Source organism: Heterocephalus glaber, unplaced genomic scaffold, assembly GCF_053883595.1.
Source record: "Heterocephalus glaber isolate CG9 unplaced genomic scaffold, H.glaber_assembly_v1.0 deba00001429, whole genome shotgun sequence".
In the NCBI taxonomy this organism is placed as follows: Eukaryota; Metazoa; Chordata; class Mammalia; order Rodentia; family Bathyergidae; genus Heterocephalus; species Heterocephalus glaber.
The window spans coordinates 31,182,982-31,208,596 of record NW_028258294.1 but is presented as its reverse complement, the minus strand read 5'-3'; the positions used below and the strand labels follow the sequence as shown (position 1 = coordinate 31,208,596).

General features: G+C 37.8%; 1 protein-coding gene across 7 annotated transcripts in view; it reads left to right on the top strand.

Annotated features, from left to right (window-relative positions):
- Cadm1 (cell adhesion molecule 1) overlaps positions 1 to 25,615 on the top strand; it is a 337,330-nt gene that overhangs the window by 254,228 nt on the left and 57,487 nt on the right. For all 7 annotated transcript variants that reach the window (XM_004856635.4, XM_004856634.4, XM_004856632.4 and 4 more), the window contains exons 2-3: positions 17,875 to 18,021; positions 19,590 to 19,742. In XM_004856635.4, the coding sequence (XP_004856692.1) occupies positions 17,875 to 18,021; positions 19,590 to 19,742 (300 nt within the window). The remainder of the gene's footprint in view (positions 1 to 17,874; positions 18,022 to 19,589; positions 19,743 to 25,615) is intronic.

Sequence of the window (25,615 nt, the reverse complement as noted above, 5' to 3'; positions counted from 1 at the left end):
TTGAGTGTGAAGGATTTCAGTTTTTGACCATTTAGTATGATATTGGATGTTGGTTTTTCATAGATGGCTTTTATTAGTTTGAGGTAGAGACCATCTATTCCAATTTTTTGTAGGATTTTGTCAAATGCTTTTTCTGTGTCTATGGAGATAATCATATGGTTTGTGTCCTTGGCTCTATTGATGTAGTGTATTACATTGATTGATTTGCGTATGTTGAACCATCCTTGCATCCCTGGGATGAATCCCACTTGATCAGGGTGTATGATCTTCTTGATGATCTACTGCATTCTATTTGCCAGTATCTTATTAAGGATTTTTGCATCTATGTTCATTAATGAGATTGGCCTATAGTTCTCCTTTTCGGTTGGGTCTTTCTCTGCTTTGAGGATCAAGGTGATGCTTGCTTCCAGGAATGAATTGGGGAGTATTGCCTCCCTTTCAGTTTCATTGAAGAGTTTAAACAGTAGTGGCAGTAGTTCCTCTCTAAATGTCTTGTAGAATTCAGCAGTGAAGCCATCAGGGCCCGGGCTTTTCTTAGTTGATTAGTTTTTAATTACATTTTCAATTTCATTGGTTGATATTGGGTTGTTCAGAATTTTTAGGTCTTCTTCATTCAACTTTGGTAATTCATATGTGTCTAGGAATCTGTCCACTTCTTCTGTGTTGTCCATCTTATTGGCGTATAGGTTCTGGAAGTAGGTATTGATGATCATCTGTATTTCTGCTGGGTCTGTTGTCATTTCCCCCTTTTCATTCCTAATTGCATGGCTTTGGGCCTTTTCTTTCCTTTTTCTGATAAGGTTGGCTAAAGGTTTGTCAATTTTGTTGATTCTTTCGAAGAACCAACTCTTGGCTTCATTGATTTTTTTGTATCATTCTCTTAGTCTCCATTGCATTGATTTCGCCTCTGATCTTTATAATTTCCTCCCTTGTATGAGCTTTGGGGTTGTCCTGCTCTTCTTTTTCTAGAAGCTTGAGGTTCAGCATCAGGTTGTTTAATTGGGCTCACTCTGTTTTCCTAATATGCATATTCACTGCTATGAATTTCCCTTGTAAGACTGTGCTCATTGTGTCCCATAGATTCCAATATGTTGTATTGTCATTGTCATTTAATTGAAGGAACTGTCTGATTTTTTCTTTAATTTCCTCTGTGACCCATTGGTTATTCAGAAGTGTGTTGTTCAATTTCCACATGTGTATGAAATTTTTTGAGTTTCTTTTGCTGTGGATCTCCAATTTTATCACACTGTGGTCTGATAATATACAGGGGATAACTTCAATTCCTTTACACTTACTTAAACATGTTCTATGTGTGAGTATGTGGGCTGTTTTGGAGAATGACCCATGTGCAGCTGACAAGAATGTGTATTCTGATTTTGTGGGGTGGAAGACTCTGTAAATATCTGTTAAGTTCATTTGTTCAAGAGTTTGATTGAGTTCTAGTATTTCATTACTTATTTTTAGTCTAGTTGATCTATCTATTTGTTACATTGGCATGTTGAGGTCCCCCACTACAATTGTATTGGTGCATATATGACTTTTCATGTCCGTTAGTATTTGTTTTATATAGTTGGGCGCACTAGTGTTTGGTGCATAGATATTAATGATTGTCATCTCTTCCTCTTGGATTGTTCCCTTTACAAGGATGTAGTGTCCTTCTTCATCTCTCTTAATCAGTGTGGGTTTGAAATCTACTGGATCTGCCAAGAGGATAGCTACTCCTGCTTTTTTTTGGGTTCCCGTTGCATGGAGTATTGTCTTCCACCCTTTAACTTTCAGTCTATGAGTTTCCTTTTGAATGAAGTGTGTTTCTTGTATGCAGCGTATTGTTGGATTTTGCTTCTTGACCCATTCTGCCAGTCTATTTCTTTTGATTGGTGAATTAAGACCATTAACGTTGATGGTTATAACTGAAACGTATTGACTTGTCATTGCCATGACTTTTTCTTTTTGTTCGGTTCTCCCCCTTTACATTTAATTTCTTGTCATGCCAGATGGGTTCATTCTGCTTTGCTTCCTGGGGTTGTGATCCTCAATGTCTGTTCCTAGGATATTGTGTAAAATTCTTTGGAGTGCTGGTTTGGTATTCACGAAGTTCCTAAGGTGCTCCATGTCATGAAAGTATCTTATTTCTCCATCAATCTTGAAAGATAGTTTTGCAGGGTACATCAATCTGGGTTGGAGGCTGTTTTCTTTCAGGGCTTGGAATATGTCACTCCAAGCTCTTCTTGCCTTGATGGTTTGTGTTGAGAAGTCTGCTGTGATTCTGATGGGCTTTCCTTTGTATGTGATTTGTTTCTTTTCTCTAACTGCTTGTAGAACTTTGTTCTTCTGTTGAGTTTCTGGAATCTTCACAATTATATGCCTATGTGTAGATTTTTTTTGATCAAGGCTATTTGGAGTCCTATGTGCCTCACTTATCTGTATGTCAAGCTCTTTTCCCCTGCTTGGGAAGTTTTCTGCCATCACTTCTGCGAAGAGTTTTTTTTTATGTCATCTGCACTCTCTCCTGTTTCTTCATTGAGCCCAATCAGTCTTATGTTATTCTTCTTTGCATGGTCTAGCAGCTGTTGGATTGATTTCTCATGTTCCCTTATAATTTTGAGGCAGTTTTTCCTTTCCTCGTCATTAATTGGAATATTATCTTTTATATTTGAAATTCTATCCTCACATTGGCTCATTCTGCTGTGTAGATTTTCAATGGAGTTTTTCATGTCCTGGAAATCTATTTGCATCTGTTTTATGGATTCCATTTGTTTCCTATGTTGTGATTCCATATTGTTCCTCAGCTCCTCTCTGAATTTATTAATCATGTCTTGCACCAGGGGCACAATTTCTCTTTGTTATCTGAGAAATTATTTCTGATTTCATTTTTTCCAGATCCCCTTTTGTTGCCAGTTCAGTGGGTCCAGGTGGTTGAGTATCAGAGTGTTCGATCTCATATCCCTTTGGGGTTGCTGTAGGTGATCTGGAAGTCTGGTTTTGAGACTTATTTATATGTTTTCTCATTTTGACTCGGGGGCAAGAGGGGTGCTGTTGGCGCCCCTGTGGCTCACCTCCTCTGAGCTGGGAGAGGTGAGACAGGGACCAGGAGCAGTGGTAGGGATGGCGGCCCGGAAGCCCCTTCCTCTGGGCCGGGAGCTGCTGGCCGGATGGCTGCCCAGAAACCCCTTCCTCTGGGCTGGGAGCAGTGTAAAAAATGGCGGCCCAAAAGCCCTTTCCTCTGGGCTTCAAGTGGCAGGACGGACGGTGGCCCGGAAGCCCCTTCCTCTGGGCCGGGAGCAGTGGGATGGTGGCTCAGAAGCCCCTACCTCTGGGTCAGGAGGGGTGGGACAGATGGGGGCCCAAAAGCCCTTTCCTCTGGGCCGGGAGTGGCAGAAAAATGCGGACCCAAAAGCCAATGGCTCCCTATTAATTACCAGATAAAAGTGTGAATTCCCCAGCCTGGCATATGATGACCTTCAATATCTGGCCCTGATGACCCTTCGTTCTAGAAAGCATTCCTTCCTTCCTCTTCAGGGCACAAAGTACACTTTGCATTGTTCTAAACATGCTGTGTCCTTAGCAAATTCACCTTTCTTTCCTCTCTCTAGAATCTACATCCTCACCCTGTTAAATTGGTCCTTTCTTCTCTAGGGTTACCATAGCTTCATAGTGCTTGTGCACAGTGACTAAAACAATTATCACACTGTGTTGTCATTGTGAGGAGGGGGTGCTTTCTCCCTTGCAGTACTAAGAACTTCTTTAGAAGTAAACTATCTCCTGAGAGATGGAGCATTGCATTGGGCACAATTTATGTGTTTGTTTGTTTGTGTTTATTTTTCAAGATCCTTCTGAGAACTTTTGAGACAAAATATTGGCTTATAAATAATAAAATACACAATTGAAAATAATTTCAAAAGCAAAACTGAAAGTTCTTTAAAATTTATAGCTCCAAATTATATAGAAAAAGAAATTGAGGCATATCATAATATCTTTTGATGTTATATGGAATTATCTCCAAAAATGAGAGTGACTAGGGCCTGTGAAGGTCCTAAAACAACCTTTCATTTAATAACTTCATTCAACCAACACTTATTGAATACTTGCCCTATTAGCAGACACTGTTATGCTTTAGAGATACAAAAATGAATAAGATAGTGCTAAAAATAATTAAAATAATAGGATAGATAATTAAAATTTATATTGGGATAGAAAGAGGAATATGATAGGAGCTAAAAATAATTAAAATAACACTAATTTTTTATTTTTTTGGTCACACAACTCATGTGCTAAGCCTCCTGCTGTAGAAACATATAGATGTGGCTTACATCCACCAAGTGAGACCATTCGGTTCTCAAAATAACCTAGCAAGGGAAGTACTGTATATTATACCCATTTCACATGTGAGAAACCTAAGGCTTGTGAGAGCTTAAGTAACTGGCCCAAGTTCTTGCTAATAACTATCAGAGCTAGGATGGAATGCAAGTCCAAATCAAATGAAAGAAACAGCCCTATAAGCAAGTGATCACAGGGTAATTAGCATAGAAAGACTGAAACACATAGGACTCACTGTGTTAGGAGTCGCCAAAGCTTCCTGGAAAAAGCTAGTGGCTTTGAACTCAACCCTCAGAACCAGCAGGAATTCTTCCATGGTCAGTTTTCTTGCTTTTATTAACAAATTAGTAATAGGTGGGTCTGATAAAGTTATAAAACAATGTCAGTAGCAAACTAGTGCCAGTCACCAAATATGTATTGATTTGTTTCCTACGTTCAAGGATATATTTTTACCTAAGAACATCTATTAGTGTCAGAGTGTAATTGTCAAACTAAATCAAATATTATTATTAAATTTTGTCTGTGCACTTTTGTTTCTTCCAGTGTCAAATAAAAGGGGGAAATTACAGCCCCTCATGCCACCACTTAGTGAAGGTTAGATTTCTAGAGACCTCAAACATCCTAGACACACCCAGGAACTCATTAGTAAGCAAGAAAGGTCTCAACACCCAGTAGCTCTCTCAGAGCTCTTGCACTTAGTAGTAAAGAAAGGAATTATCTACAAAAAGTGACAGCCAGCCTTGGAGACTAGCAGCAGAAGACACACAAGCCTAACAGACTAAGGTGGTTAGAGAAGAGCCAAACAGTCTACATATTTTACTAACAGGTAGTGTCATTCCTGTACTGGAGAATAGAACAAAGGAAGTGGAAGAGTTAGCAAGCTTAGTGGAATTTTGGTTTAATTTAATTTAATTTTAATTTTGGCATTTAGAGATTCAGTTATATGGAAAGCTGACTTCTGTGGACCATATTTCCTTGGGCTGTTAGGTATCTGAGAGGTTGATTATTGAGATTTTCCAAGGAAAGTGGTATGTTACATTAGCAGCCTAACACTGGTCAGCCTTCACACCCTGAAAATATGGCTGTTTCTCTCTGAACTAATTATGGGCCTATACAGAAAGGCAAGGAACTCATATTTTTAGTGCTACACAATGAACCCAATTTCAGATGTCCAGTCCTCTGCCTACATCACCTGTTGGCCTTATGTTTTTCATCCATATGGTGATTTTAGTTTGCATTTTAACATAAATGGTTGATGAAGATGTTTTAATTCAATTTCTGCTTTTTAGTTAGCTTTATAATAAAATGAGTAACACCTACATCTCTGAAAGTGAAAAAGATTCCAGCAGATGATGGACGATCATAAAAGGGTCCTAGTAATAGAGCAGAGATTACATAGATGGAGATGATGCTGAGGAAGGATTTGAAAAAGATCATAATCCTTTATGTAGCATTCTTAGAGCCTAAAAAATATTTTCATATGCATTTCCTCACTTGAATCTCCTAATAACCCTATAGGAGAAATACCATTTGCCCCTTTAAAAATGTACAAGCAGATTTAGAGTTTTGCCATAAGACAGCTCAGATCGGCAACAAAATTAGTTTTCCAAGTCAGATGGTCTCCTCAGTTCTCTTTTGGTTCCCTCTTACCAGTGGAAAACAAGTCACAAGTAATGTCCTTATCACTTAACCTCTAATTTCAGTGATGATTAATCAGCAGTCCATATTTGGATGATACCAATCAAGTTATTTTATAATGGCACAAATTTGGATAGTTACTGTGCATATCTGACTGACGTAGGCTTTTCATCAGGGAATCAGCAAGCATTGGAGTAGAATCTGGAATCTCTTTGGGCTATTGACTTCTCTTATGCAATCCTTTCATCAAACTCTGGCTTAACAGAGCTTTCTAACTGAAAGGTATTTCTTCCCTGACTCAGCTGATACCAGCAACTCAAGAGCGCAGAGGTTAAAAAAAAACACCCCTTTATGACTGACAGACGATTCAGTGAATAACTCAACAATAAAGACCTTAGTCACGGAACCCAATTTTCCAGCTAAGAAATTGTTGTTTCATGTAATAGTCCAGAGCTGCTTGGCTTCCTGGTAGGAGGTGTAAGTGGAATGTTGTGGCATTATTCAGCATAATGATTATCATGGATTTACAGCTGTGGTTCTTTTTTTTTGGCAGGCGGCGGGGTGGGTGTACGGGGCATCGAACTGGGAACCAATGAGCTAAATCCCCGGCCTACAGCTGTTTCTTAAACAAACCATGTTACACACATTTGGAATACTCTCTAGAATAAGAATGTGAAACATCTATCTCCTCCCATTTCCCCATTTTCTATTTCTGTGGTAATGTCAGTTGAAGCTGACATTCTGATATATTCCATATCTGATATATTCCAACTGATATCCTTACTTACTTGTCCTGTGGGCTCTAAGCTTTAAATGTGGAAGGTTTTCAGTGGCTCTTGTTGGCAGAAAAAAACAAACGAGTACATGGAGAGAAGCTGCTACTACAGCCAAATTTCAGTCACATAGCCTTTCAGTACTAATGAATGCCCTTGAAGCAGGTACTATAAATTCCTGAAGTTGGAGTTGAGCTGCCTTTTGAGTCTGGATTATTTGGCTAAACAGACATCTCCTCTTAAAATACTAAAGACCCAATATTTGGGCTCTGAGTATAGAGCTAATTCTATCCGTGTCACACAGTGGAGCATTTGGATTGCTGATAGTTGGGCTGTTTGACTTCAGGTTCCTTTCTATGCTGAGAGTACTACTTTGGTTCTATTCCCAAGTTATATAAATGAGATACTGTAGATTCTTCCATTAGTTCCCCCCCCCTTTTTTTTAGCATGATAAAGTTTGATGTCTTTCCAGCTACCTCATTAATATGGTATAATTGTTACTAGTACCATATCTAAAGTTAAGCAGATCTATGTTGAGATATTGATTCCAACTTAACATGTCCAAGTCTTAGTTGTCGTCTCTGTATAATGGGATGATAGTAAAATACCAAACCACATAGGATTGTTGTGAGGTTTAAATGAGATAATGTAAAATAAATAAATAAATAAATAAATAAATAAATAAATAAAACATAGTGCTTGGAACATAGAAAACATTTTTAAAGGATATTAGCTATTTCTATTATGCAGATGACTTAAATAATGCCCCCTCCCAGATAATAGTGAGAGTTTTCTTGATATTAAAAAATTAATAGTAATAAGCACTTTGGAAAAGAAATAATTTGGTTTTTTTGCCTCCAGATGTGGAGAATAGCAACCGTTCCCCTTTTACTCTATGTGCACAATAATTATTGTTACATGTTGTAGCCTAGTGATCTTAAACAACTTACATTAATTGTTAGGTTTTTAAAACCCTGGTGGCAAATGTAAGGAAAAAATTCTCTAGCTATTTTACTTGAGTTGAAGCAAAAAGTGACCCAAGTTTAATCATGGTCCCTCCTATCAAAAAAGGAAAATAATACTAAATTGGATGCTTACCAGCAAGGTATAAAAAAGTAAGGAAAATACATGTGCCATCTCCATTGAGATTTGAGATTGGAGTTCTGCAGAAATTCAATTTAAAGAATTTGGTAGCAGAATAATTAGTGAAGGCGAGAGTTATGAATAGTGCACACCTCAGATAGGCTCTCAGCTTAGGCAAATTGAGAAGCATCAGTTAGGGAGAAGTGACCACAGCAAGGCCGAGCCATCCCCATAGCTTTGAAATGCTAAAGTTTTCTTTTCATATGGTTAGAAAAGGCAGCATTGTCTTTTCCTATAGAGTGAGAGCGCCCTGGAGGCTGTTGCAGTGCATATAATAAGTAGTTTGTCCACTAACCTAATATTTGTGCCTTCATTTGTGCTGGTCAGGTATTTTAATAAGTATTTTGAGTTTTGATATGTATTTTAAGTTTTCACCATTGAAGCCTTTTGTTTTAGTTGTGACTAGCTTGTGGTTTAAGAAATAGAGACGGTCCTGGTATGTGAATTAAAGATGAGATTTCAGCTAACTTTGGGGCCCACAGCCATGACACTGGATGTGAGAGACTATGCTTCATCAGCTAACAATTGCTACCTGCACTCCTCATCCCTTTTAGGATGTGATTTTCTTCCCCAGTAGTCCATGCTCATGGACAGCAGGATTTTGTACAACAGTTTTCACCTGCAAGTATGTCGCAGAGAGAACTGTATCATATCATCAGTTCATTAGCAAAATGGCTGGTCCAGAAGATCAACAGTTGGTCTTCAACACAGCTCCATTTTGTCTAAAAGAAATTTAACATATTTTGAAATGCTGGAACCCCAGCCAGCATGGAATTGTACTGCAGCCATTCCATTCAAAGCTGTTCTTTTCTTCTTCTTTTGCCATCAACGACCATCACAGAATCAAATCCATTGAGAAGAAGCTACTTGCTTTGCCAACACAATTAGTTTTATAAGAAGCCTCTGTTTTCAAATTGTTCTTCTCCAAAGTCCAAGTTGGATGACTGCAGTTACTTTTTAATTAATATTTTTAAAGAGCCCCCTTTTCCCCAAGAGCCTCTAAGCAGATTTAGCTGGCTTAAAATGGCTCATCCACAAGGTGATTTCAATGCCATCTCGAAAACAAACAAAACTGCGACTTAGGGGGCTCTGTTTTTTTCCTTTCTCTTTTAATATTCATAAAATCTGCCCACTGGAGGGAGTTTTTCTTCTGGACTGGGCAATATTTTCTCCAAAAATAAAAACTGCTGTCTTGATGAATAAAAAGGTTATGCAACCTGTCCAGCCATGAAAGGGAATGAGAGGAGAGGAAAAGCCTGCAGTTTTCACTTTTCAGAGTGAAGAGCAGAAGAATCCAGTGGTCGTTGTCATCTTTTATGGTTTCCTTTGTATTCTTATTTCTTTATTGCCATTAGCTTCTTTGATAAGTGAATTTTAATGGAAAAGCTAATTCAGATCTTCAGGTTTAGTGGCTGGGTATCACTGCACATAAACAAACATTCTGTAGGGTGGATTATACCTCTTCCTTTAGGGAACCAAGCAGCTTAGACCTTAAGCATCATAATTGGTTTGCCCTTTGAGTGGTGTGGGCCCTGATTTAAAAGTCCTATTGAGCTTAGAGTCCTTGAAGGGAAGGCTGCTAATGTAATGGTTGAAATTGAAATAGTGCAGATGCTGACTCTCTAATTGCTTCCTTTTGTCACACCTACTTGAAGAGTGTTTGCACATCTAATCCATGTTTTCTTTCACAAAAGAGAAGTTCATCCTATATGTAAATATAAGCTTGACTGGGCTTGACCTCAGTTCTTTGGCCTTAATGCTGAAAACCAATAGACATAAAGGTAAAAATAGCTTGGCGCTTACTCGTCTTTAAAAGTTAAGACTCTGGTCACCTTTGGTTTGGAATAGTATAAGGGAGGATTCTCTTGGGAGTGAAATGCAGAAATAACTTTGCTTGCAACTGAGATTAAAGAATTTCATGGGGACAAGAAAAGCTTTACATAATTCCTTAGAGTAACTTTTTTCCTGTTTTAAAGCCAAACTACTTTACAGTTTCTAAGGTCAAGGTGGAATTATCAAAACTCTATTCACTAGGTAAGATTTGTTGGCCTTAGATCTATCAAAAACCCAGTTTGGGGACTGTGAAGGAGAAATCTTGCTGTGCTATTTCATAGCTGCCTCTCCCTCAAGGAACTTCAAATATAAGGGATAGTGGAAGCAATGAGATTTGCAGAAGTGTGCCTTTGTGTCCCTCAGTGTGGTTGATGTGCAGTTGGACCCCAAGTGGAGTGCATTGTGGTGAGCCACCTCTGTGTGCATCCGTATTCTTGGCTGTTCTCCCTTCTTGTGCATTTTGGAGTTAAAGGTGAAATTCCATCTTTAACCCCCTTGCGGTTGTCTGAACAGTGATTAATGAACTGGATGTGATTCCCTGCAGACCTTTCAAAGGGTGGATGAGGGATGGAATCTCAGCCCTTTGTTTTTTAAACCAAGCCTTTTGCTTAATACAGCTTTTAAAATTAATGTCCTTTTTTGAATGCCAAGAAAACAAAAGGAATTTCTCAAAAGTGTATGCAGCTTGACACAATAGGCCTTAATTGGTGTCAAGGAGATGTTAGGATGAATGGGAAAATGCCCATTTAGCTGATAAGACTGAAAAGTGGAACCTCTTGTTATGAGCTGTCATCTCAACGTGTATTTAAACTATAGCAAAACTGAAACATATTTGCCGTATAGATCATAATGACTCCAAAGGAGCCATTATACTCTATTATGTAATTACATAATCAAAGCATGCATAGTAATCAGCTTCTGGAATTCAATGCTAATCAAACATACCTATACTATGTGTTTAAGCTAAAATAGAGAACGTTAATTTGCCATTAGTCAACTAAACCAGAGTGTGTATACAGAATATTCATGAATAGCTTAATGTTGTGTCAGATGATATTTTTTTGTTTTGTATTCAGGGGAAATCAACAATTTTAATTGAAGAAAAAACCAGAAGGATCACTCTTCCATTTGCCGTTTAAAATTTTGCCTCACCTTTTACTGATTATAAAAGATTAAATTAAGTTTAATATTTTTTCCTTCTATAAGCTCAAGTGACACAACAGTTATTATATTATGGGAAATTATCATGCAGTCCTGACCATCTCCATGCCATAGCATGCAGTGTCATGTCATAAATCCTCCATAAAACAAAGCTTTCAAAACAACAAGAAAGAATAAATAAACCTTGAGCATATATTGCTTTTGTAATGAGAAATCTATACATATTACTTAGAAATACCAGGCTGACTCAGTCAAGAGCTGTGGCCTGTACTTCTGACACCGCCTCATGCCCTGTGATTTTTAGGCATTTCTTCTTCCTAGGCCTAGGTGTCTTGTCTTTATTAAGTGAGAGGTGATCTCTGGATTCCTTTTGGTTCTACTGATCTTAGATTCCAAAAGGGTTCTGTAAAAGAAGGTGGCACAAATAACATGGGTCAGTGTCATCTATTCTTGTGCACTCACTTATTTGTGATTTGATTTTGCTTATTTTATCTCTTAAGCATCTTAAGATCTTAAGAGATTATTAAGATTTTAAGAGATCTTCAGAGATTATTAAGATCTTAAGAGATCTTCTTGATCTCCGTGGTTGGCATTCTCAATTCTTTTGACCACTGAGGAGAAGATCCTTGGAGCAGACTTTACTGTTCGGGATAGCAAAACATGAATGAGGATCAGAAAGGTTAGCAGAAGCTTTGTAAACAACAGGCAGATTGAATGCTTTTGATTTTAAATAAATATTCAAATATTCACCAAGGTTGAAATATTGCCTCTCTTTGAAATGAAGAATTGTATTTGTGTTGAAGAAGTCTCACCCTTGTCCTTAGTCCACAGTTGACAGACCCCCTCTTTTTGGGCCCCCATGGGGCTCACTGTCTCTCATAAGTATTGGCTGACCAAAAATGTTACTGTAATGTTTAAATGGGAGTGAATTCTTTTATCAAAAGCTTTCATGGCTTGAACTTCAAATAATTTATTTTCAAATTACTTTTACTATAATTCTTATTAATTCAAATAGGTTTCTGATTTGATATAAAACTCTGTAAATGCGGGGAACAGTTTAATGAATTGAAAGATAGGATTGAGTCTTTTAAAGGAAATGTACAGAATATGCTGACAATAATTGCTTAGATAGAAATCAAATCTTATTGGCTTTGTTAATGATTTGTAGTGCATGCTGTGTTTACGTTGACTTGGGGGAGCATGTGCAGTTAGAAAGATTTTTTTTCCTCCAGACTTCAACAGAATCTTAATGTTTTTGATAATTTTCTGAAAAGTATTCAGCCCTGTGGTAGCTCTTGGAAACGTGAGCAGGAATTGTGATGCCTCTACTGGTGATAATGATTGTTGTTGTTGTTGTTGTTGTTGTTTTTGAGTAGGGGTAGATGTTATTCTTCAAGGTTGAACTCATCCTGAACAGGGTTGTAAAAATAAGGTCCTACATTAGTGAGCAAGGTGAAAGGCCAATGGAAACCAAGGCAGAGAAGGCTCACAAATAAATCACAAAGTTTCCTAAAACATGTAAGTATTTTGCTGCTTTAAAAGTTTCAAATCTATGGGCCAGGGATGTAGCTCAGAGGTGCAGCACCTGCCTAGCAAGGGTAAGGCCATGAGTTCAATTCCTAATACACACACACACACACACACACACACACACACACACACACACAAAGTAAATTAATAAAAGTTTCAGACCTAGATGCCTTTTGGAGGGTAAGAATGAGTAACTGAGATTTTCAATTTGTGTAAAATTTCAAATATATATATTTCAACTATAGTGGGATTTTTAAGGTACTAACTACATCAGTCATCAGCAGGGTGCTTATTTCTTTTTTAACCATCTATATTTTGGGTTTGAGTCCCTTCTTAGTGACATGCTGGCTCAATGTTATGTTCAGTCTTCCATAGAGTAGGGGGGCAGAGAGGGTGGGGTGCTAATACGAATTTAGCTACTGAAGGAACAGGTCAGAACTCAATTTGCTCTCAGTCTGGGCAAACTGTCATCCCCAGTTAAGGGTCGTGGATACTCCTCCCCGTCAGTAAGAGTTCACAGAGTTTCGGTAGCCTAGACTGATTTCTGTTTTAACTATGACTTACCCTTTTATTATGGACTCAACTGGAGAGACTCCCCCAGTAAAAATGAAGTGCTTTATTTATTAACAGCCAGGCAGTGGGGCAAGAGCTCTCAGTGCTGGCAAATGGCCGCCATGCTCTGGTAATAAAAGCTTTCTCTGGGGGCAGAATGTGCTGCACACTGAAAGAAGAAAGCAGTAGTAAACAAGGTATTTTACATTCAGGACAGTTTCTCTCTCATCTTGAAGTGTGTAATTGTGTTCTGGATAAATTATGGAAATAAAAAAAATCAGAAGTTACTCATAGGGAAATAGTCCTCTTTAAAAACAAGTAAATATTCAAGGCAGTGCCAATAGAACCTTGGCAACCAATGCTGATGTTGGCTGGTAAGAAGTCCAAGCTACGTGGGTGGAGAACCTGACAGAATGGGTTTCAGATGCCAGTTTGGCCACTTAGCTGAATTACATCATACAACCGACTGAAATCTCTCTGAACCTCAGGTTTTTAATCTTTAAAGTGAGGATATTGCAAACTCCAGAAGTTTGAGGGGAAAGGTGTGTAATGCAGCAAGCATAGTGCCCAACACTGGATGAATGAATGTGTGTTCTCTATCCCATTTCTCATTTCCAGTTCTTGCTTTAAGATCTTCCCCATCACCTCCCCAAACGGGGAATACTGTTGATTGAAAGGACTCCAATCAATGCAATGCTGTCTCCGTGGAATTTATAACAAAATGAGGTTTTTAGGAAAGAATCCACAAGCTGCATTAATTGAAGTCTGAATAAATAGATTTGTGAGTCAACTGCATCTCCATCCATACTCCAGTCCTCACCAACTTGCCAATCATCAAATAAACTTTTACCTTTTTTGTCTAATTGTGATGAATGTCCTAGCAACTTCTAGTTTACTACAGGAAACTTAAGTGTGAGTGGCCTCTCCAGTGCTAGAGTTTTAATTTTAAAAATTATGGGGCAAATCTGGAATTTATACAGGATATATTTCCATAATATAATAGTTGCTGGTATAAATTAAAATCCAGTTTGATTCTGCCTCCTAAGTCTTACCCATATATAACAATTAGCAGTCAAAAATGTCTATATTGCCACTGTTCTATTCTTAAAATAAATTACCTTGCTGTTAACAGCCTTATTTGATGGCCACAGTATATTGTACCTACTTAATTTTTTCTTTTTTTTTTTTTGCCCAGAAATGTGCTATTTCTTAAGGACCTTTCTTTAAGAAAGGCACTAAAGTTGCCTCTTTCTACCCATCTGCTGTACATCAAATTGTGTTTTAAAGCAATCTAATTGTCATGATATCTATTTCAAGGGGAAATTTATCAAGTCACAGTGCACCCTTCTGCTTGGAAGAAATATTTGAGGATGTGAGCAGAAATTATTTTTACATAAAGGCTTCAGGCAGTTAAGAGTACTGACATACATACCATATTTTCATCACTGTCATTCACTTCCTTTGCCTCAAATAAATAGGTCATTATTATGCCATTGCAGCCATCTTATGGTGCCTCATAGTATGGAGCTCTGTTTAATATAACTGCCATCTAGCTGACCCGTATAATTTATTGGTGATTTTTACAAAATGACATCCTTGGGCTACCACCATCAGCCAAAGCACTTTGATATCTTTCATCAAAATATTTTATTACCATACAGTTTTTTTAGCATTAGTATTACCACCATGTTAACACAGCGACAAGTTGGCATGTTCTGAGTTGCTGGGTTTTATGTTGACCTTAATAATTAAATAATAATAATACCATAATGTTGATGACATTACTATGGATTTTTTTTTTTTTTTTTTTTTGCTCCCTGGGATCAAACTCGGGTCCTTGCACTTGCAAGACAGGCCTCAGAACCACTGAACTAAATCCCCGGCCCTGCTATAGATTTTTTAGAGCACAGCAAGGGCCAGGAATTGCAGATGGCAAAAGTTTACCTGAATAATTTGCTTCATAATGACACATTAAAAATGTCTGGTCTTTAAAATAGAATTTAAAATGTTTAGACTTTATAAAAATAGGCAGAAAGCTCTGATTCTGTTTTATTGCCTTCATTGCTTAAAACAAAAACTACGGTCAAGTCCTCTTTGTTCCTATCTTTTATATAAATGCTTTATAGCCTTGATATGAACATAGTATGCTCCTCTCAGAATATACTAACCTTAGGATTTTGAATAAGGAGCTAAAATTAAAGCTTATAGTTATTTCCACAGAAACTATTCTATTAGAGCATAATTGAATTGCAAGTGACTTCAAGTCCCAGTAGCTTCAAGATACAGTAGTAGTTACCATCTGTGAGGCCCTGTTTTACCTTGAAAAGATTAACGCCTCTCACCAGGCAGCCTTTTCTATTGTATCTTTTGTAAACTGAAGACTATTTGTATTGCTAATAGACATTCTTTAGATATAAGACCCTGCCCCCCTTTGCCAAAAACCTAATAAGATCCCATTTGGTGTTCTAGTCTCCTGAAGGCCTGTCCCATGACCCATGACTTGAGGCAGTTAAAGCACTTGAATCATGCAGTTTCATTTTTTCTTAACTTTCTTACTAGATTGTGTTACTCTGAAAATATAAAGATTTTGTCCTTCCTGTACACACTTTGCTAGGGCCCTGAAAAGATAGCTTGGTTGATGGGAATTCCCTTCTTATTCTTTTCTCAAATCTGGGAATAAATTATTCCCTCCAGCTGGGTTCTGAATTCTGTGTTTGTCACAGTAATCCACTAAGGAAAAAAAAAAGCATCCTTTCCTTTTTTCTGATCACTTTTTCTCTTTGTTGTTATTTTGTAACACTGTTCAGCCTACTAAGCTTCTTCTACTGGATCAAGCTAGGGAAAATGTGCCCTCTCACTCACTGTGAGCCCTGTGGGCTACTTCCTCACACCCAGGTTAATTCCCTGAATCCTAGAGCTCAAGGTCAGGTTTCATTTCTTTGTTCCTCAAGCACCAAGAATTTTTGTTTATCTGTGGCTCTAATAATCTTTTTTCCTCTTATCCTTCTAGTTCCCCCTTCTAATCCTCTGCCAGGGGCTAGTCTGTTTCTAGGTGGATTTGGCTTAAAGCCATCTCAGACACCCTACTCACACTTTTCCACTATGTCCTGCCAAGAAAGGATCCTTCACCAGAAATACTATAGCAGGTGGAAATCCTCCATTTAATCTAATTGCATCTGTATTTATGCTGCCTCAAGTTTTTTCTTAGATTAGTATTTATCTTTGACCTTTGTGTCTTGATGTGACAACATTCTTTTTTTAAGGAGTGAATAAGCCGCCCTGAGTTGATATATGGCAGCTACATAGAGAGCTCCTGTCTTACAGCAGGCACTGTGATCCAGCGATCATGCATTCTTGTATCCACAGTACTCCCTGCACATCATAATGGCTTAATAACTGCTTGGATTTGATTTCCAGAGAAATGACGACGATGATGATGATGATGATGATGATGATGATGATGATGATGATGTTATGATGATGGTGACAGTAGCAGCAGCTACCATTATTTACTTTTCTGAGAAGCTAGACAGTGCTCAGCACTTTATATCAGCTCTGTCAGATAGCTTTTAATTACTGTCCCCATTTTCAAGATGGGAAATTGGCTCAGGGACTTGAAATAATTTTCCTGATACCGCACAGCTAAAAAGCAGCCCCTCCTTTCCTGATTGACCCATACATCTATGCTTATGACACCCTTTTTGTTCTTACATATAGGGGTGAGGTATCCCTTATACTCAAATTGCAGTTTCTTTAAAGTTGGGATAATGTCATTTTGTCCATATTCCCTGCTATGCCAGATGCAGAGCTGAACAATTGACAATTGCTTCATCTTTTGCTTCTGAATTGAACGCTCCTCCTGCTACCTGTGTTGTGAATCATTTAGGACATTTATGAGGTGCCCTGACTTTTGTCACTAATCTTAGAAGCAACAAACTAGAACAGATCTGGAGATAAGTGTTGTTATATCAGTGGATCTGAAAATCCTTGACTTTTTGACATGTACTAAAAAAAGATTTTCTAAATGGCTAGAGGGGGTGACCTACTGTAAGAGGCAAGGGTTCAGGGGCCAGGGATTTAGCTCAGTGGTTCTGGTGCCTGCCTTGCAAGCGCAAGGTCCTGAGTTCAATCCCTGGTACCGGAAAAAAAAAAAAACAAGAGGCAAGGGTTCAGAGCTGCCTAGGACTTGAGTGAGTCCTGAAGGTATGAGAGTAGAGTAAGAAACTCTCAACTGTAAGTTTCCCAGATTTTGGGGGGTTTTTTTTGGTTCCAGGGATCGAACTCTGGTCCTTGCGCTTGTGCAGCAGGCTGTGAAGCCACTGAGCTAAATCCCTGGCCCGAGCTTCCCAGATTTTATTGAGATCTCAAAGACTCAATCAGTCCCATCCTCACAGAGTGACTAAATGAACTGCCTATACATTGGGAACGTTGACATCCACTAACAAGACAAGATTATTTATCGAACCTCCTACCTACTTCTGTTAAGTAGCCTCTTGAGTTTTCTGTGAGGTGACCAAATAGCTTAGCTCAAGGACACGTGAGCTATGGTTGACCATATATGCATCTTCCTCCCCAAGCTGGAAAAGCTTCAACTCCTCACAAAAGCCAGTACTATGACATTTCCAATACATCCACAGTCTACTGCCCAGCAGTGCAAAATACTAGTGGCTGGGACTTTGGCATTGCAACCTTTGAGACCGTGTCAATTCCAGGCTTAGCTGTAGCTTATCTCCAGATTGGCCCTGGTTTAATAGACTCATTTTACGGATTTGAGAGAAAGGAATTAGAGCCATACCAAACATTGCTACTTGTGTTCATTTTCTGATATACTTCTCATTTCTTATTTTTCATTTTAATTGATCCCATGAACCAAATTTTAGTTGATAGAATTTTTTTCTGACCTTTTTCTCCCCCCCTTTTTTTAAAGGTGATGGACAGAATTTGTTTACTAAAGACGTGACAGTGATCGAAGGAGAAGTTGCAACCATCAGCTGCCAAGTCAATAAGAGTGACGACTCTGTGATTCAACTCCTGAATCCCAACAGGCAGACCATTTATTTCAGGGACTTCAGGCGTAAGTTTCCATCCCTATCGTATTAGATGGCAACTTTTTCCTACATGTTGTCTTGATAAAGAGATTGCTAAGGCTACCTTTTTAAATTTAATGTTAGATGCTTAAAGTTTAGTCAATTCTTTAGAGGGAAGAAGAGACAGGCAATCATAATCTTTCTACTTAATAGAAACCTTGAATGGTCCCTTTTAAAAGTAAGGCAGTCTTACTTTGCAATAGGAATTGATTGTAGTAATTCAAGGTGAATTGCAATTGAGTCCCAAATACTTAGCTGACACAAACAACTCAAATAGGGTAAGGCAAGGAAAATATAGCATTCTGAAAGGTAATCTGTTTGGTTTGAAGATTGAAGTTTCCAAGGCAATCTGTGCCTAAATGACAAAACCAAATCTCTCACCACAGCCCCTGGTATTCATATGCTGAAATCTTTCCAAATGTATTATAACAAAAGCTGATAATGGAAATTAAACTGTGTATAATAGAAATGGTTTGATTGGGTGTCATGATGTGACAAGAACAAGAAGCAAGTCTTTGAAAAAAAATTGTTATTTGAGAGTACTGGTACCTTACCCAGAGGAAATGTCCAGCATGTCCCTTTCTGGTTTCTTGTTACTTTTCCTCCCTAAAAACTGGGGACATTTGTCACCTGTTAAAAGAATTGATAAACCTAAAGAACATTGATGTGGATGAGGGAAGCTGGCTTCCTATTCTTAAACTGAATTTTGTCATTGTAGGCTAAAGTAGTCTTTACCAAAATTAATAGACTTCAGAAGAGAACATTTGAAATAAATAAGAAGTCCATATACATTGCTTTTGTAGCAGTCCTGATTTCCTGCTTGATATCTAATCAGTTCCGTACTGTGAAGCTGAATGTAGCTAGAGGACTAGAGGACCAGCTTAAGGTCTTCGTAGGCCTCAGATCATCAGTGTTTGGCAGCTCCACCTCAAATTATATCACATAAATTAAGATGCATCCACGTTAATAGGACTATTTTGTTATAACATTTTTAATGGTTTTCATTTTGCTTTGGAATTATCATTAATGATTTAAAAAATTCTCTTTCATAATTTGGAACCATTGTTTTTGTTTTTTTTGGTTTGGTTTGGTTCTGGGATCCAACTTGGGACCTTGCGAGGTGGCAGAACCACTAAGCTAAATCCCTGGCCCTGAACCACTGTTTTTATTTAAAGCCTTGGGTTGTTAGAGATACTTTAAAAGCTTGTAGGACCTAGTTCCTGAACTTCTGGTGCCCAGAGGCTAAGAAGGGTCGGAATCCTATGTCAGGGAACTCAGGATTTGCCCTTTACTTCCATTTTCATTTTGCCTATCTTTGATAGGAACCTGAAACAATTTATGAGTAAGTGCTGAGACAGACAGTGCTTGGAATTACACCAAGCGGGGTATGTATATATATACTCACACATACACCAGACATATGTGTGAGTTTCCTTTGGATAAGGTTGTTTGTCTGCATCCACTAATTGCAGAAGCTCAATTTTCTCTTCACCTAGTTCAGGAAAATAGACAGTTGTCATTCTCACAATCACTAACTCTGTGTTTTGTTTCACAGCTTTGAAAGACAGCAGGTTTCAGTTACTGAATTTTTCTAGCAGTGAACTCAAAGTGTCACTGACAAACGTCTCAATTTCTGATGAAGGGCGATACTTCTGCCAGCTCTACACTGACCCCCCACAGGAAAGTTATACCACCATCACAGTCCTGGGTAAGAAACACATGCAGTGATTGAGGGGGGTGGGGCTGTACTAACAGATGGCTTCCAGCAGCAAAGAAAAGGTTAACAGTGAATTTCACTGTTCCGACTTGTTTTAGGAAGAATCACCGCCCATCTTGCTGAATTTTAAAAATAGCCTATTTTACCAAACACTCTAAGGAATGGCAATCAGCAGTCTTTAAAGATTCCACCTGCTCTCTTGGGTTTCAAACCTCAAACTTCAGAGGCAAAGATCAAGAGAATTTAGAGCCCTCAAATGAATCACTCACCACATGAAATGTCATTGCTTCTACTAGGATTTTTTTTTGCCTTCTGTGCAGAAGCAGGGAAATAGGCTCCACATCTGTACCCCAGGGCAGAGCTCTGTTATGAAATCTGTGTCATGCGTTTTTCTTCTGAGTTACATCCTCATTTTAATGTTGCTGATCTCCTTTTCTTTGGCTTTATTTATTGCTTATAATCTGGATTATTCTACGAAAGTCATATCCTATGCACATACTTTGCTACAAAGCACAACCATTGGACATAGAAGAGTTAAGCATTCCTTAACTGATAATAAGCAAAGAACTGTTGGCAGGCTGTTAGGTACACTCAAGTGTCTTCATTTATGATCGCCAGATTGTGATTTTCAGCAAAATCTCAGTAGCCAGGTTTCTGTGTTTATATTTTGATTCAGTCAGCAGATATGTCTATGCTGAAGGTAGTCTGAATTATTCACCTTTTAGACAAACATACTCTCCAGTGCATAACACAGGATCCGATCTGGATTTTTGAAAATGAACTTTCAAGGACAAACACGATAGTGTGAGTCCAGACCTCTGATTTACACCTTCAGGAAGATGATGAATCAAAGTCTATTTGAGGCGGCAGACTGCAGCTTTTTGGTGTAATGATATGAAGATTAAAGAGGAAAGATAAACATGAAGGACATTTTTGCTTGGTGTGTGCACATACATGTATTTATGGATACACACATTGAGCTGCCGCCTCATTACTTTATTTAAACACAGCTGTAAATGGGAAAACATGTTTTTATTTATTAAGCTAAAACATGTCCCCAAAGCTTACATATATGCTCTTGATAAAAAGAATACTGATTTTAGAAAGCCATGATTAAATTCTGTCCATACAATTCCTAATGTGGTTTGTTTTTAATGATAGATGGCTTTCAGGTATACATATATGTCAGTATTGTGCCTTTAATTTGTATTAGACCTACAGAAATAGTAAGCTTGGAAGATTTTGCTGGAATAATTATTCTGGTGTTTTACAGGTATACCAAAATTCACAAACATGCATTTAAAGTTTTCTGTCTGCTTGCTTGGTAAAACTATGTGAAAACAGTTTGTTTTTACAGTAAGTCATTAGTTGCATAGACTTCAAATTGACCATCTACTCATTGACTCATTGTCCTTAGTGGCATTTCCACAAAAGGGACAGCAATAAAAAGGAATGTGTGTCTGGTATTTTGAATTTTCAGAATATTTTACAGCTAGTGTCTTTATTGATATCTTAATTTCACAGAACAAAAATGATGATAACAGAGGTCAGCCATTCTGCCCAGGTTATAAACTCATTACAAGCGGAAGGAGGGAATGAATATCCTAAAAGGCACCCAAATACATGCAAAATATCATAGGAGAGTTTTCAATTTTTACTCAAAACTGAAATTCAGTAAGAATCAATAATCTGGGTTAGTTACAGTGCTGCACACCTGTAATCCTACTACTCAGAAGGCTGAGGCAGGAGGGTCACAAGTTCAAGGCTGGCTGTGGCAACTTGTAAAGATCCTATCTCAAAATAAGTTTTTTTTAAAAGACTGAGGGTATAGCTCAGCACTCCCTAGGTTTAATTCTTAGTGCCACCACCCCCTCCAAATCACAAATGTGAGAAGTCAAAATAGAATTTACTGTTCTCTGGACCTTTGTGTCTCCTAGCCTATGTTGTTTTTAGTTAAATCCTGAATGCCGCTATTACAAGATTATTTTTTTTCTGAAGGTGCACATCTTTTGTTTTCAGGAGTCTATCTGGCCATTGGCAAGAAGTTACTACCTGTCAGTTTCCAGTGTCTGGTACATTTTTTTTCAGAACCACTGACTTCACTGTACTAGTTTGACTATGAATACACCCTGTACTTGGGAGCCAATATACCAGCGCTAGACTTTCGGGAGGCATACCTGTACTTCTTTTGGAGGTCTCATTATTCCAGAAGTAATAGCTTCCTGCTTGTATTTTATAGGCGCATTAACTTAAATATACTTGAAAGTAATGCTTGTAGATGTTCTTTTTGCTGATATTATGCATTCATTTAATATTCTTTCCATTGAATTTACACTAGGAAGCCTTGACAGAGTAAAATTGTTGTCATCAGTGTTTGAGTCTTTTATATTCCAAAATCTGACAATTTTCACTGATACTCATATATTCAAACCTTCTTCCTAAGGTTCAGAGTTTTCAGATATTATAATGAATGAAGGAGGATGTATTAACATCTTTCTTGCCATCTACGTTTCTCTGAAGAGGATTCCATATGTACTTACACAGCTGTCAGACTTCTTGATAGGTTAAAGATGTTAAAGATATTCATTTTAATGCCTATGTCTATTAGTTATTTGATGTATTCGGCAAAATTTGCAATATAATTGTAAGATGGATATTTGTTAATATTATCTGTGCCATTTTGTAGTTACTACTATGTTTAGACCTTATCTGTGTAAAAACTGAAAACTCTCCTATGATACTTTGCATGTATTTGGGTGCCTTTTAGGATATTCACTCCTGCCTTCCACTTGTAATGAGTTTTTTTTTTCTCCAGTACCTAGTGTAGGACTCTTTATACCGCTATTCAGGACAGAAGATGAAAGGGAGAGACAATATACTCTTCTAAGATTCCTGTAGCTACTGATGACAGTAGCTAATATTCTTATCGTCCTGTCTTTCTGAGATTAGTGTTCACTCTTAAGATTCCAGGAAAAGGAGAACCTAATTATTTTAAAGAATCTTAGAGTGAGATTTCATGTACTGATCAGCTTTAAGACTCCTCTTTTGTTGTAATTAATATGAGTCAATCTTGATATTGCTGATTTTTTTAAATGTTGTAGGCATAATGTTTATAATTAGCACTCTTATAGATTTGAAGTTAGCTAGGAAGAACCTTGACATTTCATTGCTCTTTTCTAGTATTCCTCTCTATGTGATTTTCATTCAGGTTTTCATCTATATACACCTCCTTAGATCTGTCTTTGGTTATTTTCATTATTGGCTGCAGGCAGTTTTTACTAAATGTGTCTGTTTAGTGGACCATGTATAAGTGTATTCTCTGGTTAGTAGCAGTTTTAATTCATTTTTCTTATAAATGGATTTTTATACTTTACTAACCTCTTTTGTATTGGAGTAGACATTATGAAGTTAAAAGAAAAATGGGATAGAATTAATGCACCAAAATAAATTGTTTTCTTTCCCAACCATCTTTTTTCAGAAAGTCAGATTTAAATCATCTCATTTATATTTTCCAAAGCTTTCTTGCTTTAAAAAAAAATCAGAGAGAAGTCAACTTTAAAGTATCCGAAAAACCATCAAAAGTCACATTATCAGATTTTATTTTATATTTGTAAACCGAACAACTCCCACTATACTTGCCTATTTCTTCTAATCTTAAGAAAGATTAGAAATACTGGCCACAATCTTGAGAAAACTATTTACGGAGTTGGGAAAAAAATCATTCAGCTATTTCTCAAAATGATGAGCTCAACAATGAACAATTCTTTTATTTTTCTATACTGGGCATATTTTCCAACACTTTTGAAATTTTCTACACTTTTACCTTGGCTATCAAGTTAAAGATGATTCCAGTTCTTCAGGAAAGTAATCCTAGGAGTTAGCATTGGTACAGGAATCACTGTTCCTCACAGAACTTTAGGCTGCATCTGTTGCCACAGAGGAGGAATTAATAAGGCTAATAGCAAGCAAGAAATCTGGGTAAGGACTTCACTGCCAGTCAAGCTGTCAGTACCCCCAAAATATGAAAGAGCTATTAGTGGGTTTTCCTCCTTGCTTATCTATACCTGGCCCCTTTCATTTCCTGACTCTGAGCCAGAAGACTTTATTTGTAATGTGGAAAGAACACACCATCTTTATTACCAAAAAGAGGGTGAAAAGAGTTTCCATCAAGAGAAACCATTGCAGGTAAGAACGTAGTGGAGTTTCAGAGAAGCCTGGAGTGAGGAGTATTAAGAATTCTTCAGGCTCAGCATGAACGATGAAAGAAAGAAGGCGAGATAACCAGGGACACAAAAAACAACTACCAACAGACTACGTTTGAGGTTAAAGTTCCACTGACTTGACAGCTATCTATAGCAGCTTTTTAACAACCCATGGAGGTTCCCCATTTCAAGAAGTTTCCCAGATTTCCATGGAGTGACCATCTAGCTGTCTGTCACAGAGTAATAAGGTGGGATCCAATTATTCCATTCTGTAGGGATTTCCAGGATTGCCAGTAGTTTTAATCATTCAGCCTCTGTCATATCCTAAGAGAGCCACCTTGCTCAACTTCATATCCCATCAATTCCGTTACTTGGTTCTCATTGCATTACAGTTACAGTTCTCATTGAGAACCATTGTATATGTTAACACCAAAAGTTATTGTCATGACTTGATTTTTTTTGGTACTGGGGATCAAACTCAAGACCTTGCGCTTGCAAGGCAGGTGGCGGAACCGCTGAGCTAAATCCTCGGCCCTCATGACTCGATTTTTATTTTTGCCTAGACCTTGAAGAGACTCACTGTTATCTGACTTTCATTCCTCCATTTGTTTGAATGGACATTACTACATCTCTTCCTCCTTAGTTGTTTTGGCTTGGTTTGGTTGGGTTTTGGTTTTTTGAGACAGACTCTTTAGTTCAGACTTACCTTGAACTCACTATTTGGGCTTGTCTGGAAGTCATAGCAATCTTTCTGCCTTTGCCTCTTGAGTGCTAGGATGCAGGCATGTGCCATCACACCCCAACCGGCTACTTGTTTCCTTTTTTTAAATTTCCTATTATACTGTCCTTTATTGCTTACCAATGTCTTCTTTTCTTTAGGGTTGGACAGTCTTTTCTCTGACAGTTGCTCTAACGTTAACAATCTTTTCAGTATTCTTATTATACTATACTCAGAACAGAACGCAGTAGTGTTTGCTGATCCTAAACATCTAGTCTCTCTGTGTGTTCCCTATCCAATGAGTAGGTCTGTGGGATGCAAATCTGTCACTTCGCATGGATAAATTCTATAAGGAGATGAAGTCATTCCATTTCCATGCCACTGCTTTGCTGTGTCTCCTAAAATGCCAGCAGATATGGGGCTCCAAATCGGACATTAAAATATCTTTTTTGCTTAATTTTTAAATGCAAACTAGGGTAGTTCTTTGCCATGTTTAACTACTCATTTGGGCCGTCTCACATTAGTATTACTAGTTGAGCAAGTATGTTGTTTTCCTTGTACACAGGGAACAAAGAGGGATGCTTTTACTTTAGCAGTCATATCCCTCACTATCTTGCTGAGAAATGTATGCAACAAATCATTTTATTTTTCCTCTTTCATCATTCTCTCTAAGAATTTTCAATTGCTTAAATTCAGTATGAAAGTCTTCCTGTGGGCAGAATTTTCACAGTGGACTAGAACAGTAGGAAATCCCAAATATGTGGTTTAATCCCATTATTTATTGAAGGAGTATCAGAGATGTATTATTCAACTTGATCATCAGGATGGCATGTTGATACATATTTAATTTCTTGTTTCTCTTCTGAGTTGAGAAACTTATTAATCATAAGTCTCATAACTGTCTTTGCTTATTCATGGTGGTCAGGATGCATTCTTAGATTCAT